The sequence below is a fragment of the Schistocerca americana genome, chromosome 5 (genome assembly GCF_021461395.2).
Source record: "Schistocerca americana isolate TAMUIC-IGC-003095 chromosome 5, iqSchAmer2.1, whole genome shotgun sequence".
Lineage (NCBI taxonomy): Eukaryota > Metazoa > Arthropoda > Insecta > Orthoptera > Acrididae > Schistocerca > Schistocerca americana.
Window position 1 is genome coordinate 282,981,839 of NC_060123.1, and position 26,275 is coordinate 283,008,113.

At 38.3% G+C, this 26,275-nt stretch overlaps 1 protein-coding gene across 2 annotated transcripts in view; it reads left to right on the top strand.

Moving 5' to 3' along the window:
• The window catches only part of LOC124615596 (murinoglobulin-1-like), a 283,543-nt gene that overhangs the window by 231,557 nt on the left and 25,711 nt on the right, over positions 1-26,275 (top strand). For both annotated transcript variants that reach the window (XM_047143583.1, XM_047143584.1), the window contains one exon: positions 24,882-25,061. In XM_047143583.1, coding sequence (XP_046999539.1) covers positions 24,882-25,061 — 180 coding nt within the window. The remainder of the gene's footprint in view (positions 1-24,881; positions 25,062-26,275) is intronic.

Here is a 26,275-nt window from a genome sequence, read left to right on the forward strand (position 1 = left end):
CTTTAGGGGCAGATTGATGTAGTTCTTCCAGGGATCTGGTGAAAACATGAGAGACTGGCCTGAACGACTTGTGGCACCACCTATACCAACTCACAACAGTCACATCTTGGGGATTCTGACCACTCCAGCTATTTCCCTACCCCACAGCTGATTTGATTCAGTTTGCATCAGGTGGCACAAGGGAAAATGAAGTGCTGGAGTTTGATAGTTTAAATTCTTGAGTCACAAGAAGTCTTCCTGGGGTGAAAGTGAACACTTCAATTTGCAGGCAGCCACAGGATTGAAAGTATAGTTATTCTCCAGGCTTGTTGAGAACATTTCAGCCAGGTTGTGGAACTCTGCTGAATGATATTGTGTATGAGGAGATATTGATTCTTCTGTATTATCCATAATCAAGTAAGAGCTTTCTCTCTTCTTGCTCGAGTTATAGTAATGTTGCTTAGCACAAGCAAGCCACTGAAAATGCAAGTGGATAATGTGCATGGCCTAACTCAGCTGATGATATGGCCTTACTTTACAGATGAAGGAACTAAAGTCAGTACTGTTATTCTGAGTGTGTTTGCATTGGCTCCCCAAGAGCTACAGAACTAATATTCATAGTTAACATCTATATAATTGATATTGCAAGTTCATAGATCATAACCTATTAGATCTCAAACTATGAAAGTTCTCTGATGTATGGTTAAAAAAAAAAAAAAAAAAAAAAAAAATATATATATATATATATGTTCTTTGTAAATGAACTCACTGAATAGCTGAAGTGCTGAGTCATCAATAACCACATATCAGGAAAGATGAGGGAGTCTTATGACTTGATCTCTTTGATTTTATTCGCACTTACTTTGTAGATCAGTGCCCAAACATCAATAGTAGTAGTAGTAGTAGTAGTAGTAGTAGTAGTTTATTCATCCAGAGACAATGTACATTGCATGGATTTCGTCCAAAAATACATAGTATATATATACACACATATAGGGTTAACAATACTATACAAAATACAGATGTGCATAGTAGACTACATAACATCAGACCACATTGAAATAGCATGTACAACTTTGATTATTTACATTGATGTATGAGAAAGACTTTTTACATGGAATACACAGTTGATATTTACAGGGTGTTTCAAAAATGACCGGTATATTTGAAACGGCAATAAAAACTAAACGAGCAGTGATAGAAATACACCGTTTGTTGCAATATGCTTGGGACAACAGTAAATTTTCAGGCGGACAAACATTTCGAAATTACAGTAGTTACAATTTTCAACAACAGATGGCGCTGCAAGTGATGTGAAAGATATAGAAGACAACGCAGTCTGTGGGTGCGCCATTCTGTACATCGTCTTTCTGCTGTAAGTGTGTGCTGTTCACAACGTGCAAGTGTGCTGTAGACAACATGGTTTATTCCTTAGAACAGAGGATTTTTCTGGTGTTGGAATTCCACCGCCTAGAACACAGTGTTGTTGCAACAAGACGAAGTTTTCAACGGAGGTTTAATGTAACCAAAGGACCGAAAAGCAATACAATAAAGGATCTATTTGAAAAATTTCAACGGACTGGGAACGTGACAGATGAACGTGCTGGAAAGGTAGGGCGACCGCGTATGGCAACCACAGAGGGCAATGCGCAGCTAGTGCAGCAGGTGATCCAACAGCGGCCTCGGGTTTCCGTTCGCCGTGTTGCAGCTACGGTCCAAATGACGCCAACGTCCACGTATCGTCTCATGCGCCAGAGTTTACACCTCTATCCATACAAAATTCAAACGCGGCAACCCCTCAGTGCTGCTACCATTGCTGCACAAGAGACATTCGCTAACGATATAGTGCACAGGATTGATGACGGCGATATGCATGTGGGCAGCATTTGGTTTACTGACGAAGCTTATTTTTACCTGGACGGCTTCGTCAATAAACAGAACTGGCGCATATGGGGAACCGAAAAGCCCCATGTTGCAGTCCCATCGTCCCTACATCCTCAAAAAGTACTGGTCTGGGCCGCCATTTCTTCCAAAGGAATCATTGACCCATTTTTCAGATCCGAAACGATTACTGCATCACGCTATCTGGACATTCTTCATGAATTTGTGGTGGTACAAACTGCCTTAGACGACACTGCGAACACCTCGTGGTTTATGCAAGATGGTGCCCGGCCACATCGCACGGCTGACGTCTTTAATTTCCTGAATGAATATTTCGATGATCGTGTGATTGCTTTGGGCTATCCAAAACATACAGGAGGCGGCGTGGATTGGCCTCCCTATTCACCAGACATGAACCCCTGTGACTTCTTTCTGTGGGGACACTTGAAAGACCAGGTGTACCGCCAGAATCCAGAAACAATAGAACAGCTGAAGCAGTACATCTCATCTGCATGTGAAGCCATTCCACCAGACACGTTGTCAAAGGTTTCAGGTAATTTCATTCAGAGACTACGCCATATTATTGCTACGCATGGTGGATATGTGGAAAATATCGTACTATAGAGTTTCCCAGACCGCAGCGCCATCCGTTGTTGAAAATTGTAACTACTGTAATTTCGAAAGTTTGTCTGCCTGAAAATGTACTGTTGTCCCAAGCATATCGCAACAAACGGTGTATTTCTATCGCTGCTCATTTAGTTTTTATTGCCGTTTCAAATATACTGGTCATTTTTGAAACACCCTGTAGATATAACACATACAATTCTAGCACTTTTGTACATATTATTTATTTAGATTATAGCAACAGACAGATAGAAATTACTATAGGCACAGAGTACATAAATATAATTGTTTAGTATGAAGCTATTCCAGGTATTCTTTTACACTATAATAGCAGTTGGTCATTAAAAATTTGAATACTGGTTCTTTAAATGAAGACAATTTTTTTATTTCTTTTATCTTTACCGGTAGTTTGTTATACAATCTGCTTCCTTGTATGTTTGTTTGTTTCTGCGCCAAAGCCTTGTTAACTCTTTTTATATGAATGTCATTGCACTTTCTTGTGTTGTAAGTATGTAGATCCGAGTTGGATTGGAAATTGTTAATATTTCTTTTTACATTAATTACACTTTTCTGTATATAGAGGCACGGTAGGGGTAGAATATTCAGCTGTATAAATAATTGCTTTGAAGGAGTTAGCCTTGAACTGTTGGTAATTATTCTAACAGCTCGTTTTTGTAGAGTGAAGATGGTTTTGAGATTTTTCTTACTATGACCCCAGAAGGTGAGGCCATAGGTAATAGCAGAATGTATATAAGCAAAGTAAACAGCTCTGCTACATTCCCTACTACATACAAAGCTAATAACACGTAAAGCAAAGCAAGCAGAGCTTAACTTATGCGAGAGATACAGGATATGGGATTTCCAGTCTAAATTTTCGTCTATATGTACACCTAAGAATTTGTGGTAGCATCTCTCACAATTTCTTTATTTTTTATTCTGAGATCTAGATCAGAGTGTGACTTTGCTTTCCTGTAATGGATATAATTAGTTTTAGAGATATTTATGGTTAATTTGTTCACTTCAAACCAATTTTGCAAATATTCTATAACTCTGGTTGCAGATGTTGGCAATACCCGGTTTATGTCAGTTACTACAATATTTGTGTCATCCGCAAACAGGGTTATATGAGTACCATTTACTGGAATCTTGATATCATTTATGTAAAGAAGAAATAGGAGAGGTCCTAGAACACTCCCCTGCGGTATCCCAATTGGTGCAGTCTGAATATCTGATCTGTAAACAATACTTTGGTTTTTACTGTTTGTTGTTGCAATTTCTACTACCTGTTTCCTATTTTGGAGATATGACTGAAACCACTTTTTAGCTACTCCTCGTATACCGACATATTCTAATTTGTCTAGCAGGTATCATGTTGGACTGTATCAAATGCCTTTGAGAGGTCCAAATTTATTCCTATTGTACTGTTGTTCTTATCTAGCCCCGTTACAATATTTTCAATGAATTGGGTGATGGCTGACTCTGTACTCATTCCTTTGCGAAAGCCGTGTTGGTTTACAGACAATAGATTGAATTTCTCGAGGTAATTTGTAATTCTGTTTTTCATGACTGTCTCTATTACTTTTGAAAATACCGATAATAAAGCTATTGGTCTATAGTTTCCCACTTCATGTGTATTGCCCTTTTTATACAATGGTTTTACTTTTGCAATTTTTAATCGTTGTGGAAAGACACCTTCTGAAAATGATATGTTTATGATGTGTGAGAGTGGGGCTGATATGACACTACCACATCTCATCATGACTGAGCAAGGTATCTCGTCAATCCCTGAGGACATTTTATTCTTCATTGTTTTTATTATTCGATTAACTTCCAATTTGTTCGTGGGAGGTAGCAATAATGAATTAACACTTTGTTCTTCTGGGATTGATGTTCTACTAATCTTAGAACAATTTTTACTCAGATTGATTGGACTATTTATGAAGTAGTCATTATTGAAATTTGCTAAAGTAAGATTTCTGACTAGCACACCTTGATCATCTTTTAAAACAAAGTCATCCGGATTTCTAACATTTTTGCTTGGGCCTATTTCTTTTTTTATTACATTCCATATAGCTTTCGATTTGTTTGCTGACCCAGCAATTACACTGTCATTGTGCATTGTCTTGGCTTTTTTGATCACCTTCCTGTAAATTTTCTTGTATGTCTTAACATAATCTGTGAAGTGTACATCTTTGTTATCTTTTTTGAGCTGACTGATATGTTTTAGTGTTTGACTAGATACTCTAATAGCAGGTGTTATCCACTGGCTTGTGTTCCTAGGCATGACATTGATCTTTGTGAGCTTTTTTGGGAAACACTTCTCAAATAGGGACATGAATGTACTAGCAAAAGCATTGAAAGATTCCTCGGTTGTTGTTTGTGCAAAGACATCTTCCCAGGTAGCGGAACAAACACTGGTAGCAGTTACTTCTGTAAAATATCTGGGAGTATGTGTGCAGAACGATTTGAAGTGGAATGATCACATAAAATTAATTGTTGGTAAGGCGGGTACCAGGTTGAGATTCATTGGGAGAGTGCTTAGAAAATGTAGTCCATCAACAAAGGAGGTGGCTTACAAAACACTCGTTCGACCTATACTTGAGTATTGCTCATCAGTGTGGGATCCGTACCAGATCGGTCTGACGGAGGAGATAGAGAAGATCCAAAGAAGAGCGGCGCGTTTCGTCACAGGGTTATTTGGTAACCGTGATAGTGTTACGGAGATGTTTAATAGACTCAAGTGGCAGACTCTGCAAGAGAGGCGCTCTGCATCGCGGTGTAGCTTGCTCGCCAGGTTTCGAGAGGGTGCGTTTCTGGATGAGGTATCGAATATATTGCTTCCCCCTACTTATACCTCCCGAGGAGATCACGAATGTAAAATTAGAGAGATTAGAGCGCGCACGGAGGCTTTCAGACAGTCGTTCTTCCCGCGAACCATACGCGACTGGAACAGGAAAGGGAGGTAATGACAATGGCACGTAAAGTGCCCTCCGCCACACACCGTTGGGTGGCTTGCGGAGTATAAATGTAGATGTAGATGTAGATGTAGCTAACAACTGGATGAAAGTATTCACTTTTTCTGTATAGAAGTGCCTTTTGTATCCCCACTTATATTTTACTGCCTTGGGGATAGAGTAATTTATGTATGTTAATAGTGTATTGTGATCCGAAAGACCTAAGTTTACGTTTAGTGGCTCAGTGATACCATTCTCCATATTTGTGAAAATATTGTCTAAAAGAGAAGATGACAGTTCTGTTATTCTGGTGGCATGTGTAAAGAGTGGTTTCATGTGGAAGCTGCTGAGTATACTCAAAAGCTGTCTTTTTTCATCACTTTCAATTAACAGGTTAATATTAAAATCTCCACATAAAAATAATTTCACTTCATTACTATAAAAAGTGTTTAATGCTGCTTCTATTTTTTTGAAGAATATGTTTTTGTCACCCAGTGGAGATCTATATATTGTAATGACAACTAGTTTTTCACTCTTCTCCTCAGTTTTTAACTCTATGGCACATGACTCAAAATGTTTTTCTGTATTTAGATGGTCCAATTCTGTTTTCACTTTGAACTGTAGTCCTATTCTAGAGTAAATGCATACCCCACCATTTTTAAAAACACTTCGGCAATAATGTGATGCTAAATTAAACTTGCTTATATTTATGAGACTTAATTCACTAGCCTTGCACCAGTGTTCAGATAAACAAATGCAAGAGACATCAGCAAGATTATTTAAAGCTACTTCTAGATCTAGTACTTTGTTTCTGAGGCATTGAATATTCTGACACATTATCCTGACTGTTTTGCAAGTACTTTTTCTTTTGCCATTACCTGGTAATGTGCTGCTTTTTCCATTGTAGTTGTGACTTATCTGCAAATTTTCTTGCTGATTTGTCACAATCTTTTCCTTTTCTTTGTCTGAAGCCATAAAAAAGCCTTATTTAATGATGTAGATGTACCTTGTTTTTGACTCCTCCTTAGGCAGTGTTGTGTTGCTGCAACATTTGTTGATGGTTTTGTTGCTGCTGCCACTGTTGTTGTTGGTTCAGTTGCTGCTGCTGTTTCTGTGGCCGGAGGTGGTGGTGGTGGTAGTGGTTGTGGTGGTGGTGCTGACAGGATTCTTCGTGCTGTTGCTGCCTTTGATTCTTTTATTGACACTATTTCTGCTGATGGTGGATCTGTTGTTGTAGTATCTGTTGGTTTTGCTGTTGTTTCCGCCGAAGGTTTAGTTGCAGTTACTGATTGTGGTTTGACCATTTGTGGTAATTTTACTGCTGCTAATGGTGATCATTTTGTTGTTCCTGTTGCTTCTGTTGTTGTTGCTACTTGTGATGAACCTGCTGTTATTGATTTTTGTGATGTTACTGTTACTGTCATTGATGGTGCTGCAGGTGTTTGCTGGTGCCTTTTTATTTCATCCAATACTTTTTGTGCTACAATTTTCTTCCCTAGGCCATTCAAGTGGAGGCCATGAGAAGTGTGGAACCTCCGACCAATGCCACTAATATCAAAAACACAAACATTTTCGAATTGACTGCATATACTGGAAAAACTCTCATTAGCAGCACTAATCTCTTTGTTCACACAAGACCAGCGTGGCAGATCATAGCGATGTGGAATGTTGACAAAGAGAACGTTTGTATGAGACAAAAGAGCCAGATGCTTTTTCAATTCTGAGCAGGCTTTAGAGGTTTCATTTTTATATACATTGTTAGAGCCACCAAATAAAGCTACAAAGTATTTTGAAGTCAACTTGATAATTTCATCAGTGTAACTATTCTTAATTACCTCCGAAAGGGAAGCCCCAGGCTTGACATAACTCGTAGATTTCACAACTGATGCCTCATTAACAAGAGAGGCTATTCCGCGCCCGTGGCTATCAGCTAGAATGTGCAGTTTTCCCATGTGATTATGTACTTTTTGCTGTGACCTAGGCATATGTTGACACGAATTGCGTGTAGGCCTATTCAGGAGAGCAGCAATGGCTGAAACATGTACCTGCGTATTTTCAAAAATATTTTCTGAAGCACTATGATCACTTATTTCGCTTAGCACTTCATATCTGTTTCGTAATTGAATAGGTGGGTTTAGTCTGGCCCTGTAGACATTGGTATCATATTTCCTTTCTGACGATGAATTTTCGTGTGTTTTCGGCGACGTATCAACTTTTACACACCAAGAACGGAACTTTGTTTCGCATACGCCATTACTGCCTACTCTCCCGTACTTTTTACACAAGTTATGACTTATATTTTTGCTACTATAGTTAATGGTTCCTGAGTGGAGTTCACTGTGCGGTTTATTTACTCCCGTTGTGTTCAGCTGCGGGGATTTGTTGCACTCATGTTGTAAAATGCGTATTTCTTCCACTAGCACTGCAATGATATTGTTTGTGTAATCCACCTTATTAAGTTTTTGCACAGGATGTTCTCTGCTACATTTTGCGCAGAACCAAATCTTATGTTTAGGATTTACGTTAACACATGAATAATGAGACACAGTTTTACATATCGTGCACATTACACCTTTAACCGCACGTTTCTTGCAGTGGCAGGGATCCGAACTTAATATTACACTTGTTTCCCCGAAAGACAATGTAGATGCTCCACATGTGTAATTCTCCTTATTACTTCTTGTGGTTCCACAGTTTTTTTCTGTCACTTTCTTTATTATGTAGCATGGCATGCACAAGTTTTCACAATACACACTGACTATACTGCACGATAAACACTTTTCCTCGTTATTTTTACACTTTTTTCCGGACTTTACACACTCGCGGATCTCACTCGACGCCATATTTATTCTTAGATCACTAAGTTCAGTAACTCTTTCTTGTGGATTCATGCATATGTAACTATGGCATGCTACCTGCATTTGAAAAAACATCATGAAAATGAATGGCTGTTGAAGTATCTACAGGTAGAGTACCATATTAGATAGAGCAACACTGCCAGAGCAGGAGATAGAGCAACACTGCCAGAGCAGGGGTGCAATTTCGTAAAATAGTGTAACACAGGGTCAAGAAAGAGGCATAAATAGACAGCATAAGAAGGAAATCAACAATTAAGTGATAGCAACAGGTAATTTTAAACAAGAACAGGGTAGAGTCCCATAATGTGCTTAAGCAAAATTGCCATGTCTTTTAGGGTATGACAGGATACAGAAAAAGAGTTCAGGTTAGCTGGACTTAGGATGGATTGCAGAGGAGATAACAAGGAGACAGGGGCCCATCTGTGGCTGGCAGGCCGAAGTTTTTCTAGAGTAAGGCAAAAATTCAGAGCACAGGTAAAAAACGTGAGCAGATGTGAGCACAATGAGAACATCCAGTTGACAAATGCTGAAGACATATTTGCCATCACCATCCAGCAAAAGTAACTTAATTATCAACTGAATGTGACAGAAGAGCTGAAGAACTCATTGCCAGATAGGATTATTAACAGAAGAAATCTGAATGGAAGAAGACAACAGACAATAAACTGAAGGAGTCTATCAGTACAACACATCAGGCCAGGTGTTGGAAAATGGAATGGATCATGATAGTGTCAAATTTGAAACTCCATCACCAAGAAGAATAAGGAAATGCAAGTTATCAAACGTTACAGATGAAAATAATGTTGAGCAATTCCAAATTCAGACACCACACAGATTTGAAGCCCTCAAGAGTCAACAAGAAAAATGGACTTAGGTGTCAAAAGTTTGGCAGAACCTTAACCAGGTCCTTTGTCAGGAAACCGACCACAGACAACATCAAGGAAAACTGGAGTACTATTAATATCAATTCAGTATAGTAGCCATTTACAAAGGAAAGATCATCAAATACCAAACTGAAAGCCTTAGAGCTGAGCAAACAGCATTGAAATTATTTCATCATTATCAGATCAACAGCTATACACACCAGGAAAACTATGACAGACAACTCAAAGTAGTAACAAAGGGCATACCTGAGGAAGTAACAGGAGAGAAAGTCAAAGAATCTTTAGGAGAGCACAACGTCAAACCCACAGCAGGCTGCTAATACTAGAAATGATATAATGACACACAAAAACTATATCCAGTGGGAATCTTTTGCATCACTCTGCAGAAAGACAAATTAGTTGGGATGTCTGTGACATCAAATAGATGTTTGACCCTAAAGTGACAGTGGAAACCTATGAAAGTGAGGATGTTCTGCCATACACTCTGAAGTACTGGCCAATGCCCGCCAGGTGTGTGAGGTGTGATGACAACCATACAGCAAAGTACCATAAACACCTCCACCCTCCTCCCCCAGAGACAAACTTCCAAAATGTGTAAACTATGGCAAAGAGGAGCACCCTACCTCTTTCAGAGTTTGTGAGGCACTTCAGAAGGACATCCAAGCATACCATTCAACCACTCAGGAGCAAAACTATCAACAGCAACACAAAGAACAAGAAGACACCACCTGTTTTTTACCTCATTGCAAGCAAGACTAATGGGACAGTGCAACAGGATACAAACTGGACAATACAGTGATATACTTGTCAGAAAACATAGAGAACAAATATCTGTCCACGCCAGCCAGCAGAACAGTGGATTGTTGGAAATCTTTAAGGCATGAAGCAGGTTTGAGTCACTGCTGGTGATATTCCAAATGAAAAATCTTATTACCATTGTGATAAATGTGGTCAGAAAATTCAACAAAGCCCCCGACATAATTTCAGTGTTACTGGCTATCATTGCAAGAGTAATAATATTATGAGAAGGATAGTTGCTACCCACCATATAACGGAGATGCATTGTCGCAGATAGGCATAACAAAAAGACTTTCACACTTTTCAACTTTCCTTCTCATAATATTGTTACATTCCATCCTGGATTTTCCATTGTTTGATTGGAAGAGTAATATAATTTTTCGCCACAGGAGATGGAAGATACGCTTCCAAAGAAAACAAACCTCAAATTTTACATTTTTAATGCTAATGGAATATAAAACATGAAAGAAGAGGTCAGTGAATTTATTTTAAAACATGGATTAAATATGTCATTTACCTCAGGAGCTCACATATGAGCGTGTCAAATGTTTAAACTTGAGAATATGAACTGCCACAGGAATGACAGGATCAATAGACAGGGTGGAGGAATGGCTCTGTTCTTATGATCAAAGGTTGTCTATCATTCAGAAGTGAAACTGCTGCTAGGATCCTTAGAAGCCATCAGAGTCTTGGTTAGAATGTATGTGTGGCAGCCTATGGGAGACCAAGATTGGGTTTTGATGAAAGGGATCTCATATAGATTTTCTACAATCATAAAAAGTCCTGTTGCATGTTGGCTTAAATGCTAAACACACAATGTTGAATTCCGGGCAAACCAACCAACATGGGCACAGATGTTATGATCAGGAGGAATGCTGTAAGCTAGTAGGGCCAGAAGAATCCACCTATTTGCCAGTTGTGGATGTTGCCATCATCAAAAACATTGACCCAGGAGTGAAAATAAGGAGCATTAATGAATTCACTTTGGGTCACTATCATGTCTCAGGAGGCATCTGCAACACAATGAAACCTCCAAGAGACACTAGCAAAATGGTAATTGATCAGACTCATTATGAGGGGCGGCTCAACAAAAAGTCATGGCTCAACAATAATGTGAGGCCCACCATATAGCCAAGCACAGTGGAGATGATCAAAGAGCCATCAACACCCTTACCAACAAAATCAAAATAAAATGAATTACCACCAGTGCTGCAACAAATGAAGTACCCAAAAAAAAAAGCATAAAAGATGTCGAAAATTCAGAAACCACCAGGACAGGTGTGAGAGGAAGAGACTCTCCTGAGTGCTAAGAAAAAGGGCAAAAGGGTGGAGTGCAGAGATATGGGAGGACAAGATGAACTCTGTCCAGCTGAGGTCATGAGAAGACTGGAGGTTCATCAAGCAACTATGAAGTCCTATGCAACATAAAACAGCCTGGCTGGAATAATGATCTCATTTTTGATGTCCTAAGGGAAGCAGAATTGTATGCCACCACTTATGAGACCCTGGTGGAAGGAATACCACAAGGCTCAGTAATCTTTCCAACACTATTCACAGTCTACGTTAAAGATCTGCCAACCACAAGACATGCACTGCTATCCCAATTTGCAGATGACACAGCTATACTTAGCAATAACAGAGGAATCATCATTTCAATTAGAAGATTACAGGAGCAAACAGATAAAATAGAGGCTTGGGCCAAGAAGAACAAAATTAATATAAATACAGATAGAAACAAAGCCATAGTACTCACAAGAAGACCACCCATACCCAGTGAAAAAATAACCATTAGTGAAAGTGAAATCAAATGAACAGATGGCATCACCCTTAACAGGAAGCCGACACAGGAAACCCCCATCTAAGATAAGAAGATTAGGACATGGAAAACAATTCAGCCAGGAAAAGACATCCATCAGCGTTTGAAGTTTAGGATGTACTAGGCCATTATACAGCCCATGATCATTTATACATGCTTCATCTGGGGCTGGCATGCAAAACCAATATCTAACTTCTCCAATGCTCACAAAATAGGTATTTAAAGCTAGTACTAAATGCACCTTGATGGACAAGCTCTGTGCTGGTCCATGATGAATTTGAATTGAAAATGGTAGAGCAGCAGTTCAATGACCACACTAGGAAACTGACTGACAAAATCAATTTGCTCATACCACAGCACAACTATAGAAGGTAGGCTTAGTTGAACCAGCACAGTGGTATACTTGCAGTAATAATGTAGTAAACTGATCTTGACATAATTGAAGTATGTAAGCCTCATGTACCAAATATTGTGCCCAGTGTTGCCCAAAAGGCAAATAAAGAAGACCTCAACTAAGTAACCTTACCTCACACGAAGTACAGGCTCCAAGGGAGTTAGTACTTAAAAAAGCAAAGAACACTGGAATGTTCCGCTGAAGACATCCTATATAACTTTTTGCAATACCACATGATCATTTACAGCTTACATACCTGAAGCGTATTAGTAATTCCAGTGTTATTTTGTGATGGACTGTCTCATAGTACTTGCTGCAGTCCAGCAAAAATATTAATGGCCCGAGGAGACTGAAACAGTTACATTTCTACAAGACATGTGGATAATCTGGGTGGAAGCATTTAGAAAGAACTATGTATTGAATACTAGTTAACATAATGAAAGGGGAATTATTATTATTATTATTATTATTTTTTCTACTTGGATGGGCCAACTCATGCCAATTTCAGATCCTTATTTGTTGTTCTTCCCTTTGCTTCCAGTAGTCTATCACCTGCGTACTACGTTCTTTTCTGTGATCTGAGGCTTTCACAGCGAATGTTCTGTATCCAAGGTTCTCGGGTGTCCAGCCGGATCCGACCGTTGAAGTTCCACGATATTTCAGCAAATAACCGTTCCGCTATCATCAGGTGGTGCTCATGGAATGATCTGTCTGTGCTGTGTCCGTGGTATTTATGTCCGCGGGGTCCCGAGTCGTACCACGGCGTGGACGGCCGGCGGGGCACCGCGTGGTGGGAGGGGTGGGGGTAACTGCAACCATGCCCTGTGGTAGGCGCAGTTCATCTCCGTCCGCCGTGGTGGAAGGATCTCGTGTCCGTTTGCACTGTTGCTCTTTGATGGTGTTTAATAATGGTTTCCAGGTCTTGCTAAGTTGAAACCTGGTGTCCCTGTTGATGAGGTTATCTGTTACGTGGATTTCTATGGGCTCCTTGTAGATACTGTGGTAGGCGCAGTTCATCTCCGTCCGCCATGGTGGAAGGATCTCGTGTCCGCTTGCGCCGTTGCTCTTTGATGGTGTTTAATAATGGTTTCCAGGCCTTGCTAAGTTGAAACCTGGTGTCCCTGTTGATGAGGTTATCTGTTACGTGGATTTCTATGGGCTCCTTGTAGATACTGTCCCAGTAGGCACTTGTGGCCATCAGGATTTTTGTCTCTTCGAATTTCGCTGTGTGTCCGGTTTCAGTGCAGTTTTCTGCTAGGGCAAAATGGCTGGGTTGGCGTAAGCGGGTGTGATGTCCATGTTCCTTGCATCTGTCCTTGACTGTGTGAACTGTTTGGCCGATGTAGGATTTGCCACAGCTGCACGGGATTTTGTATACGCCCGCTTTCTTAAGGCCTACATCATCTTTTGCCATTCCTAGTAGGTCATGAATCTTTGCTGGTGGTCGGAAGACTGTGTCAATCTTGTGTCGGCTTAACAGTCTCCCTATTTTTGATGACACGTTGCCAGCAAACAGCAGAAAGGCCAGAGCGTGCTTCTCTTCTTCAGATTGTTCTTCATCTCGGTTCTTGCTGCACTTCTGTTGTTGGAAGGCCCTTTTGATTTGCCAGTTGGGGCATACCCATTCTTGTGGAACATGGTCTCCAGGTGTTTGAGTTCCGTTGGCAAGTGCTGTTCATCAGAGATCGAGTGTGCTCTATGTACTAAGGTGTTGAGCATTCCATTAAGCTGCGCCGGATGGTGGCAGCTGGAGGCATGTAGGTACAGGTCAGTGTGTTTAAGCTTGTGGTACACTCTGTGACCCAGTGAGCTATCAGACCAGCTTAATGGAATGCTCAGTACCTGCAGCTACCCCCACCCCTGCTACCACGCAGTGCTCCGCCAGTGATCCGTGCCAGGTTACGACTCGGGACCCTGCGGACATAAATACCATGGACACAGCACAGACAGATCATTTCATCAGCACCACCTGATGATGGTGGAACGGTTATTCACTGAAATATTGTGGAACTTCAACAATCGGATCCCGCTGGACACCCGAGAACCTTGGATATAAGTTCTTTTCCACTGTCCTACCTCAGAATCCTTACATATTCAATACTTTTTTCCCACACAATTCTGTCAGTTGTTTGTTCGGCTTTTATGTTATTTTTTCTAAATCCTTTTTTACTTCATATATCCAAATTATTGACTTTTTACCCCACAAGTATTTGGAAACCTCTTTGGTTAATCTACTGTTCTGCGTTTGATATAAATACCCAAAAATATGAGTCTTCTTTTCCTCATTATTTCTGATTTGTTTTCTATGTAGTGATACATTTCGTTTGTAACTTTCAACCACCCATAGTTTTTCATGGGCTTAATATTTTCCTAAATACAGGGCTATTACAAATGATTGAAGCGACTTCATAAATTCACTGTAGCTCCATTCATTGACATATGGTCACGACACACTACAGATACGTAGAAAAACTCATAAAGTTTTGTTCGGCTGAAGCCGCACTTCAGGTTTCTGCCCCAGAGCGCTCGAGAGTGCAGTGAGATGAAATGGCGACAGGAGCCGAGGAAGCGTATGTCGTGCTTGAAATGCACTCACATCAGTCAGTCATAACAGTGCAACGACGCTTCAGGATGAAGTTCAACAAAGATCCACCAACTGCTAACTCCATTCGGCGATAGTATGCGCAGTTTAAAGCTTCTGGATGCCTCTGTAAGGGGAAATCAACAGGTCGGCCTGCAGTGAGCGAAGAAACGGTTGAAAGCGTGCGGGCAAGTTTCACGCGTAGCCCGCAGAAGTCGACGAATAAAGCAAGCAGGGAGCTAAACGTACCACAGCCGACGGTTTGGAAAATCTTATGGAAAAGGCTAAAGCAGAAGCCTTACCGTTTACAATTGCTACAAGCCCTGACACACGATGACAAAGTCAAACGCTTTGAATTTTCGGCGCGGTTGCAACAGCTCATGGAAGAGGATGTGTTCAGTGCGAAACTTGTTTTCAGTGATGAAGCAACATTTTTTCTTAATGGTGAAGTGAACAGACACAATGTACGAATCTGGGCGGTAGAGAATCCTCACGCATTCGTGCAGCAAATTTGCAATTCACCAAAAGTTAACGTGTTTTGTGCAATCACACGGTTTAAAGTTTACGGCCCCCTTTTCTTCTGCGAAAAAAACATTACAGAACACGTGTATCTGGACATGCTGGAAAATTGGCTCATGCCACAACTGGAGACCGACAGCACTGACTTCATCTTTCAACAGGATGGTGCTCCACTGCACTTCCATCATGATGTTTGGCATTTCTTAAACAGGAGATTGGAAAACCAATGGATGGGTCATGGTGGAGATCATGATCAGCAATTCATGTCATGGCCTCCACGCTCTCCCGACTTAACCCCATGCGATTTCTTGCTGTAGGGTTATATGACAGATTCAGTATTTAAACCTCCTCTACCAAGAAACGTGCCAGAACTGCGAGCTCGCATCAACAGTGCTTTTGATCTCATTGATGGGGACATGCTGCGCCGAGTGTGGGAGGAACTTGATTATCGGCTTGATGTCTGCCGAATCACTAAAGGGGCACATATCGAACATTTGTGAATGCCTAAAAAAACTTTTTGAGTTTTTGTATGTGTGTGCAAAGCATTGTGAAAATATCTCAAATAATAAAGTTATTGTAGAGCTGTGAAATCGCTTCAATCATTTGTAATAACCCTGTATTCGCCCTTCTCGTATTTCTGATTTAATTTAATGTGTAACATCTGCTTGCATATTGACATCCTGGCTTCACTAATGCATTGTAATGCCTTATTTTGGCCAGGCATTTTCTATAGTAAAGGTCATTGGTTATGTCATATGCCTTTCCTATTTCACACATCCTTTTCTTTATGACAGCTTTTTCCAAACCATTTTGTTGGCTAGATACTCAAGGTATTTGAAGTTTTTAACCTTCTCTGTTTCTCCAATAACTGTTTTCAGAAATTTCGTTTTTCCCCCTGCAGAAGTTCTTGAGCTGGTCCTTCTGGTATGTCTTCTAAAAGATTAGTTTGTATTACAGTAGATGCCACATTTTGAGGAAGTATAGCAGTCATTTGCAAATGTAAGTCACTTTATTTCAGTATTTTTATTTAATCTTCACAACTTTGTTGGTGAAATCTTATATTTATTTAGTTTTTCCATCCAAATACTCACTGTTTTCCCTGTTAAAAAGAACTGGAGAAAGGCCAGCTGCTTGCCATAAACCTCTGTTTATATCAAAGAGCTTAGATATTTCTCCCATAAATTTCAATTTAGATAGTGTGTCTGTAAGTGTTTCATGAATTGGATTTGCTAATTTAGACTTCACACCAAATTCTTGGATTATTTTATGTGTAGTTTCTATGTCAACATAATCTAAAGACATTTTTAAATCCACCAATATTACTATAACTTCTTTTGAGTTCAGTGATCTGTGGTAAATGATTGACTTTGGATTAAATATTTGTTCAGAACATAATTTGCCCTTCCTAAAATCACTTTGATATTCATGTAAATGACTGTCCAGTCTTGTTTCTACAATGTTTAGTAGAATCTTGAAAGATATCTTTACGCAACTTGCATAAGAGAAGTGGATGTACCATGGCTACCTTCCACTCTCCTTAGATTTTTTTTGTTTCTCAAATTTCTTCACAGATTAATTTTAGTTCATTTTCTTATTTTTAGTAGACACCATTTCAAAAGTTCCACTTTAATCGAGTCTTCTGTGCTTACTTTAAGGTTTAAAGTACTTAATCAATTTCTCCGATAGTCAGAGATAAATCCCATTCTTGATTTTTATGAGTTTTTGTTTGATTCTGCAGAAATAAGAAGCTGATGCTTCATTCTAACCTTAAGTGTCTAATAAATATCATGGCAGTTTTTTTTAAAAGATTTTCCCAATCTCTGTAAGTTTCCTGTTGTCAAAGTCTATTTTAATTCTTTTAATTGTACTTGCTGTCCCTTTCTTTGCTGTTTAAACTGCTCAAAATGTTCAGTTTTCCTTATACGTTTCCACTTTTTTGGCTCCCTCTCTTAAAGCTTCTAAACACATTTCATTCCACTATATTTTATTTCCATTTTTAGTAAATCCAAATGTTTTCCATGTAGCATTATTAATTTCTTCAGATAATTCTTGTCTTTGCCATATTTAGCTACTTTAATTTCATTTTGATATTTTTAAGCTGATTCTTTTGTTATAGTAAGTTAGTCTTTATAGTATTTTACTAGTTTTTGTTATTTTACTTGTATTTCATTTTTTTTGTATCTATATTCTTTGTGTTGTATTAGGCAGGAATAACACCTTAATTTTAAAGAGGTAGTGATCAGAATAAAATTCACCATTCATTTGGAGATACCGTGTTTTGGCTTTTCTTGGGAGCTTCCTGAAGAAGGCTGACATTAGTTTCGGGTGAGAGCTTTGACATAGACCGAGCAGTCTCATATCATTTGTATTATGTGGACTGGGTAATGCCCTACTACATTTCTAAATTTCTTTTCTCTACCTATTTGAGCACTGGAGTCCCCCAAAAGCAATATGGTGTCTGTCTCCACTATTTTGGATATCTCAGTTTCTAAGATATCCCAAAATTCTTCTGGTATTTCCCCTCCCCCCTCCCCGTCTTCTGAATTCTTCCTGTTGTCTTCAGTTATCAGAGCATGGAAAATAGCAAGTGAGTATCTTTCTGAGGCAAATTTAAGTTCTCTTACACTTCCTATTACACTTTTATGAACATACAAGGCTGTACTGACTAATGTATCGTTTTCATAATTCCGATAGCCTTTAAATATTTTGTAGCTACAAATATCCGTTATATTTTCTCCTGGGAACCTAGTTTCTTGAACTGTTAGAATTTCTAGTTGTTTTTGTTTACCAGTTTGGAGTAAATAATTTACATTTAACATGCCAAAAATGAATTTCCTCTTAAATTTTATTTTTGAAAGATTACTCTAGCTCATATCTTCGACTGCAACTGTTGGAACTTCCGATGATCTTTTACCCCCTTACGTGGCATGACGCAGTGCAGGATTTTTTTTTTTTTTTTTTTTTTTTTTTTTTTTTTTTTTTTTGGTTTAGCACATGAGGTACTGTATTCATTTAACAGATTTGCCATATTGCAGTTGAAATTGTATCAAATACAAAGTTAGAAATTAAATTTCAAGTAAGATAAGATTTTTAGTCCAAAATATCACTTTTTGTTCATGCTTCACTCCACTAGGCTCTTCCATTCTCTCCACCATCGTAGATTAGAGTTCCTCCACCACCTTTGAGATCGTTGGCCAGATTTCAACTGTAACTCTAAGCAGGGGCTATTACTGGATGCCATTATCTGGAGCCAGATCGACCCATGTCTTTTCACGGTGTCGTTACTCCTCCCACTCCTCCTTCCCTTGTGAGATGGGACCCCAGTGTTGGGGCCAGAAATAGTGGAATTAATTCTTCTTGTTCTTCTTCTTAGTATTATTATTGTAATATTATTAGTATTGTGCAAAGGGCATTCAATAAGTAATGATGCAAATGGCTCTGAGCACTATGGGACTTAACATCTGAGGTCATCAGTCCCCTAGAACTTAGAACTACTCAAACCTATCTAACCTAAGGACATCACACACATCCATGCCCAAGGCAGGATTCGAAACTGTGACCGTAGCAGTCACACGGTTCCAGACTGAAGCACCTAGAACCGCTCGGCCACTGTGGCCGGCCAATAATTAATGCAACCCTGTTTCTTCTCAACCAATTTCAACTGAATAAAATGCAGAAGTTGCTGTGGGGCATCGTCGAATATTTCCGTTTCAGCCCCTATAGTTTCATGAAGTTCCGATAGATGGTGGTGCTATACATAGCCTTTGAAATGGCGTCTGTAACAGAGGTATGTTCCTAGCAGAGAGCTGTCATTGAGTTTATTTTGGTAGAAAACTAGAGCATTGCAGATATTCGTAGGCACTTGCAGAATGTCTACAGAGATCTGGCAGTGAACAAAAGCATGGTGAGTCATTGGATGAGATGTTTGTCATCATGACAACAAGGTTGTGCAAACCTGTCGGATCTCCTGCATGCCAGCTGGCCACACACAGCTGAGACTATATAGTGTTGGAATGAGTGAACTTGCTCATTCAAGGTGATCAGTGGATCACAATCAAACACCTTTCTGCTCAAATGGACATCTGTTGGTAATGCTGACAAACACGTCTGCTAGTTGGGTTACTTGAACGCATATGCCTGCTTTTTTCCCTACCACCTAGCAGAAGACCATAAAGAGCAATGAATGACCATCTGTGAGGAAATACTTGCACATTGCAAGGCTAATCATGATAATTTTTTGTTGAACATTGTCACAGGTGATGACACACAGAATTGATCGCTTTGAACTGGAAACAAAATGGCAACCCATAGAGCGCCGCACACCACCTCTCCCCTGAAGTAAAAGTTCAAATCTGCAGCCTCAGCTTGTAAAGTCATAGCAACAGTCCTCTGTGACTCTGAAGGGGTTGTTCTGTTTGATGTCCTCCTCATGGTGCAACAGTCAGCTCTGAAGTGTATTGTGCTACTCTCAGGAAATTGAAGAAATGACTTCATCGCTTTCATTGCCACAAAAATGCAAACTAACTTCTCCTTGTCCATGACAACACAAGCCTTCACACAAGTCTGTGCACCTAACAGAAGCTCACAAAACATCATTGAACTGTTCTTCTTCATCTGTGTTTTAGCCTGGATGTTACACCCTAGAGTTACACCTATTTGGCCCAATGAAGGATTCTTTCCATGTTCAGCAGTACATAGGTGAGAGGAGGTTATTGATGCAGGAAGATATTGTTTCTGATCTTGACCAGTAGAGTGGTAGCATGCAGACATGAAGGCCCTCCCAGTAAGGTGACATAAGGCCATCACATTGAATGGAATTAGTGTTACTGACTCTTTAATATGGAAATAGGATCAATAGTGTCTAACAAAAGTGAAAATAAGGGATAAATGTAAAAAAAATAAGGGATCTAACATTGAGTACTCATATAGAATAACAAATGGTAAATAATGATACTATATTATTAATTTTTTATAAAAAATTATATCCCTACATCAACAACACAAATGACACACATTCCTGCAAATGCAAAAAAGAAAGAAATGGAATAAACATGAGAAAAGAGGTTCAACACTTGACAGATTACAATTACAGTGATTTAAAACCTTATCTTTTAATTGTTGATGGCTTTCTGGTACTTGGCAATAGATAGTGCCTCTTTTTGTAAAAGTGTATCACTTTCTATCGAAGATGAGTGCCTTATAACAATATTCAAAATTTTCAATAACATGTACCTCCACCTTTTTATCTACACTGCTCTCGTTTCATGCATCACTCCATTTACTGTTCATTAACGAAAAAATTCTTTCTAAACCAGGCATTTGATCCAGGCACACTGAAGACAAATACAACTACCTTTAAAGGATTAGGCAAATTCACATTCCTATTTTTTCAAAAAGTAAAAACATAGCCCATTTTTATGAGCATTTCCTTCATAAGAGATAGCATTTTTTGAAACATCGTACAAGTTGGTAGATTCCTCATACAAAGCATCTTCATCAACTTTGGTCCAAATAAATTCAAGAAGTTTCTGAATGTGCTTAAATTCAAGTCCAGAAGCTAAAGCAAATGGTATCCAAGATTCTATTGAACAAGTTTCATTCAAATTTGGAATACTGGTTTTAGATATTCAAGCAAAATGGAATGGATATTTATTAAGTCTATCTCAATAATAGCCCTGGAACAATACAATTTATTTAACATTTTGATTGTAGAATTACCAAAAATGGCCTGCCATTCTTTGACCGATTTTACTAATTACAAAAGACTCCAGTATACTTATGTTGGCACATTCTAGTTTCTTTGAGTATTCCATTATTATGTTACCAATATGAGAAAAAAAAACCAGTAAATATGACTATGATGTTTATTCTTTTCCTGAGTCATACAGCCACTGAAATATTTTTCCAAAATAACTTAAAATGGGTTCCCAGTTTTTAATTATCCTTTCAACAGCATAGGTTAGTGTTAACCATCTGATAGGAAGATGATTGAGAATTTCACTCCATTCCACTTCTGCATATTCAAAAATTGATTTAAGAGAATCTTTTCTCTCATGAGAAATGCAAAACCGGTCTTACAATTTTAAAATTACATTTTCTGTATCGATATTTAAAGTATCACATGCACATTTTGCAGTGTTATGTAAAACTTAATTCGAACAGCAAGCCATCACAATATTTCTGTTATAATCGTTCAGTAGTTTCATAACTGAATTGTTCTTCCCAAAGTTATATTTCCATTATCTGCACAGTACGGACTACAGTTCTACAGTAGGAAACATCTAAACCATGAGACACAAGAGAAGTTTTCAACAAGTTGTAATGCCTATTGCCATTTGATCATGTTGTTCTATATTCCAACATTTGGATCAAAATACCATAAGACTACTGGTAAAATTTTCCTTTTTGTGGTTATACACATCAATTCAAATAGAGAAAAATAAGCTTGACTGAGATGGGTCAGTAAAATCGGACAAACTTTTGGGGGGCCAAAATGTTTTTTCAGCTTTTGTGTGGCTACACTGCTTGCTTTTTGAAATGTATGAATCACTGAACACTTCCTTAACTAGGTTCATGTTACAATCCATGCTGTTGTAACTCAGGTTATGTTTTACTTTGTGATAAAAAGTGCCAGTTCTCCTGCAATTGCATTGCATAATTATTTTTCTGAGGTTCCACTAAAGAAGTTAGATATCTTTTTTGCCCACTTGACTTACCTTTCCCTCTGTTTGTGACCTACTTTAAGACATCAAAATAACTAACCAGTCACCTTTCCTAGAGTACTAAATGAATTACATAAAAATATATAATGATTACAAGCCTATAATTTGTTTTTGATTGCTGAAGACAGTGTATGTTGTCACCATGTGCAATACTAAAATCCTCCATGCAGAAAGAACTATATGCTTTATGACAATTATTCTTTAAAAGTACAATCACTGAGTATGTTTCCTCCCTATTAGTGCAGTACACACACAACTTTTTAATTTTCTTGCTTGGTGAGTTTTCTTCACCAGTGTCACTCATTTTTAACTCTTTACAAAATACAGTCCTTGAATGCCTAACTGGTACACGTTGTCCTCTCAGAACACAACTACAATGATTGTGTGATATTGAAAGAGGAATACGTTGTCACGCATTGAGATGTATTGGGCTGATGCAACACTGAACAGAAGCTTTATTGGGAAACCTAAATCCATTAATAGAATGGTGGAGGAAAACAAAGGAAAGGAAGTGGCAAAGAACATCGGAGTGGACATCATCTAATTTAGAAGAATAAATGATGGGAATTCTGAAAATACGGGATGTATCTTGAAAAATATGGGACCCAGGATTTTCGTCTAAAGTAAGTGAAAATTCAGAATTTCCAGGGATATACAGGGTAGTTATCACACTAACTTGGGGAGTTTATATTGAAAAATAGGGCCTAGTAGCCAAAATAGTGGAGAATAATATGCTGTATTGGAATCATGAATAAAACCAACCTGCTTTCAGAAAAAAAGTATCGCACTACTTAATTGAATGCCTCTCATAGTTATTACATCTCATCCCTTTATTAACATGTATATCTAACACATAAGACTTTGACATTCTGAGTATTGTAGTCTGCCCTCATAGTCATTAAATATTTTGGATCCAGAATTTTTGTTCATGAATAACTTCTAAGGTTATTCATTGTCACAGCAACTACTGTTCTCTATTTTGTGCTATTCTCTTCCTCTGTTGATAATTTTGATAGTTTCTACTATTTTCTTTGCTTACTCCCCCCCCCCCCCCCCCCCCCAGTTTCCCTAAAGTATAATTTTTAATTTTATTGCATCAAAATAAAAGTCCAAAAAGTTTTCTTTTACTGTTTTGAATAGTTACTATGAGGTTTCCTTACTTATTGTTTTCTATCAGTATACAGGGTGAACATTAATAAAACTGACAAGCTGTGGGGATGGATTGCTGACTGGAAATCAAGGAAAAATTGCTCTATGGACAGGTGACCAGAAATACATAATTGTTACAGTAGATGGCACTGTCAAATGAAAGTTCCTCTGACCATGTGCCATGTGTTCCTTGTGTGCTGCAGGCTGTGTGATTGATGCAGCATCCTGTAAGCAGCAGAATGGCCCAGTATTCACGTTGGGAACAATCTGAGATGGTGTATGGCCAAGAGGATAGAAACAGTAGAGAGGCAGTACAGCTATACCAAAACATGTACCTTCACAGACACCAACCACATCACACAACATTTCAAGCCCTTTTTGGGCGTTTGTGTGATGATGGGTCTTTTCAGACAGGCAGTAAGGGTATTTTCTTTGCTATAACCGTGCTGCCTCTTGATTGTTTCCATCTGCTTGGCCATACATAAACACCATCTTGGCTTGTTCCCTACAGGAATATGGAACCATTCTCCTGCTTAGAGTATGCTGCATCAATCACCCAGCCTGTGACACACAAGGAATCCATGGCATGTGGTCAGAGGAACTTTCATTCATCAGCATCATCTACCATGGAAACGATGCATTTCCAGACATATGTTCATTGGATCTATTTTCCTTCATTTTCAGTCATAAAACCATCCCAGCAGTTTGTTTGTTTTATTAATGTTCACCCCATATCTTTATTGGATATTCTTTTTGTTCATCTGCTCCTCAATATCCTACTCTAAAGTCATATTTCCATCACTTGTAAGTCTTTCTCTCCAGAAGTGTCCAGCTTCTACAAGCACACTAAAGATGAATACAATGAGAAATTATTTTACAGTTTCTATACTACTTTATTCGTTCACCAATAGTTGTCTTCTTTCATTGAAAGCATGTTTGCTGTCACAGTTCTTTTTATGATCTTCATGCAACATCAGTTGTCTTTTCTAATTCAGGTGTCTAAAAAGCTACTGTTATTCAAATGTGATGTCAAGTGCCCTCAACATTGATTTGCTTACTATTATAACTCAGAATTGGTTCAAATTTAGAAGGTATATTTTGCATATGTTTTTCACTATCAACTTTTAGGGCAATACCATCTGCAAATTTTGGTAAGTGAAAGGGAATTCTCCTTAATGCCAGACATTTTTGCTTTGAAGACCTTTGTAACTTTTTTAGCAAAAAGATTAAACAACCTTGACAATAAGTAGCAGCCTTGTCATACACCTTTATAACTTTTATAAAGTTGACTTTATCCTCCAAGGAAGACATTGTTCTAATTGGTTTAGAGTGATCAAGTAGATATATGGTTTGCAGCTGTTCCATATTGATAGCTCCCATTGTCCATCTTAAAGGTTTGAAATTCTTGATGCAACAAATAACTAGATGATGTCTCTTGATTAATACGAAGTACAATAAATCTTAATGTAGAGTTTAAGTACATCAGTCCAGTGAATTTTGTTCTACATTTTTGTGTTACAGTGCTTGTTGATACTCTTCCATTTGATCCCTTTAATGAGATCACTTATTTTTATACTTGTGACATTTTCAGAAAAAGTGTTATCATCTCTGTAACTTAAAGTAAAAATTGATAAATTTAGCTCCTTAATTTTTTATTATTTTAACTATTTGTGGTAGATCTTTTTACTTGCATTAGTGAAGGGTACTTTCTGTTATTCACAGGAACAGAGGGACAACAAATTTCAGCAGATACAAATATTACCACAGAAACGAGTACAATAAGAAATGAACTTAAAGGTTTGAATCCACAGTTTGTAAATGTTGAACATGAATTAGACTTCCCAACTGGAAATGAAGGTCCGCAACCAGTATACACTCTTCCCCAGGCAGATGCTTGGATGTGTAAGTAAATGTTGTAAGAAATTATTGATATATCCAGTAAGGCATGGAAAGCTTGAAGTCTTATAATATGTTCATCCACTCACTCACTCATATATTTGTTCATTCATTCATTATGTTCCGTAAGTCCTATCATGGAGGGCCAGCTTCAAGGATGTTGAGTAAGTTGAGGGATACAATAAACAGACAGAAGCAGTCACTGCAGGTTACTTGTATAAAAGATATGAGCACAAATTATGTAAACTGCTTAACTACTTACATGAATAATTATGGAAATGACATCTAAATTATTTTACATATGCATACAGATAGTAGGAGAAGAACAGCTACTTTGAAAAACGCCACTGTTCCTCCTCTTATACCAATTAACAGCTGTTTTTGTATCTAATATCAGTATTTCAAGCAAAGCATTTTTGGAGACGTACTAAAATCTTTACCTTAAGAAGATTTGTTAACCTTGGGAATATGGTCATCAGTAAGTTAACACATATATCATATTTCCATTCACTAATGTCAAATGGGATAATAATCTATAGTAACACATCACATAGGATAAAAAAAATTCATCACATGAAAGAAAGCACAGTTATAAGGATTATGTGTGGATTTAAAAAAAGTATGCATTGCCAGCATCTGTGTAGGCAATGGAAATACTGACCACAACCTCACCGTCCACTTGCTCACAGATGAAGTTTGTTGTAAGTTTGTGCTTGGAAATAAAATGTTTGACAAACAGCAGAAATATTTTTGTCATCCTGTGTTTCAATGCCGCTATGATCACAGAGCATCTGACCAGATGACTTCAATCTATTTACTGGCTTAATATAAGACCAAAATTTTCTAAAATTTTTTGTCAAGTCAGCAGTCTAAATTATTTCCAAACTTGCTCCACAATTTTCCCAAAATGCTACACCATTATTTGATACTGAGTGACCATAGCAAAATATATTGTTATGAAATTATTGTATGATAAACAGTTTCTTAGTAATCATGTTAGGGAACATGTTTTGCTCAGTTTTCTGTTTATGTAGTCTGCATGTGCATGGGTTTCAACAGAAATGTATTCAGGAGGAGCAAGATTCTAAAATTGCTGTATTTGAGATAACTTATTCTGTGAATACCAGGACATGTTGTATCCAAAAAATTAAATTTGACATCAATTACACAAAATGAGTTGTGTATCAAAGAATTTATTACTTTCACCTCAACATTCTTTT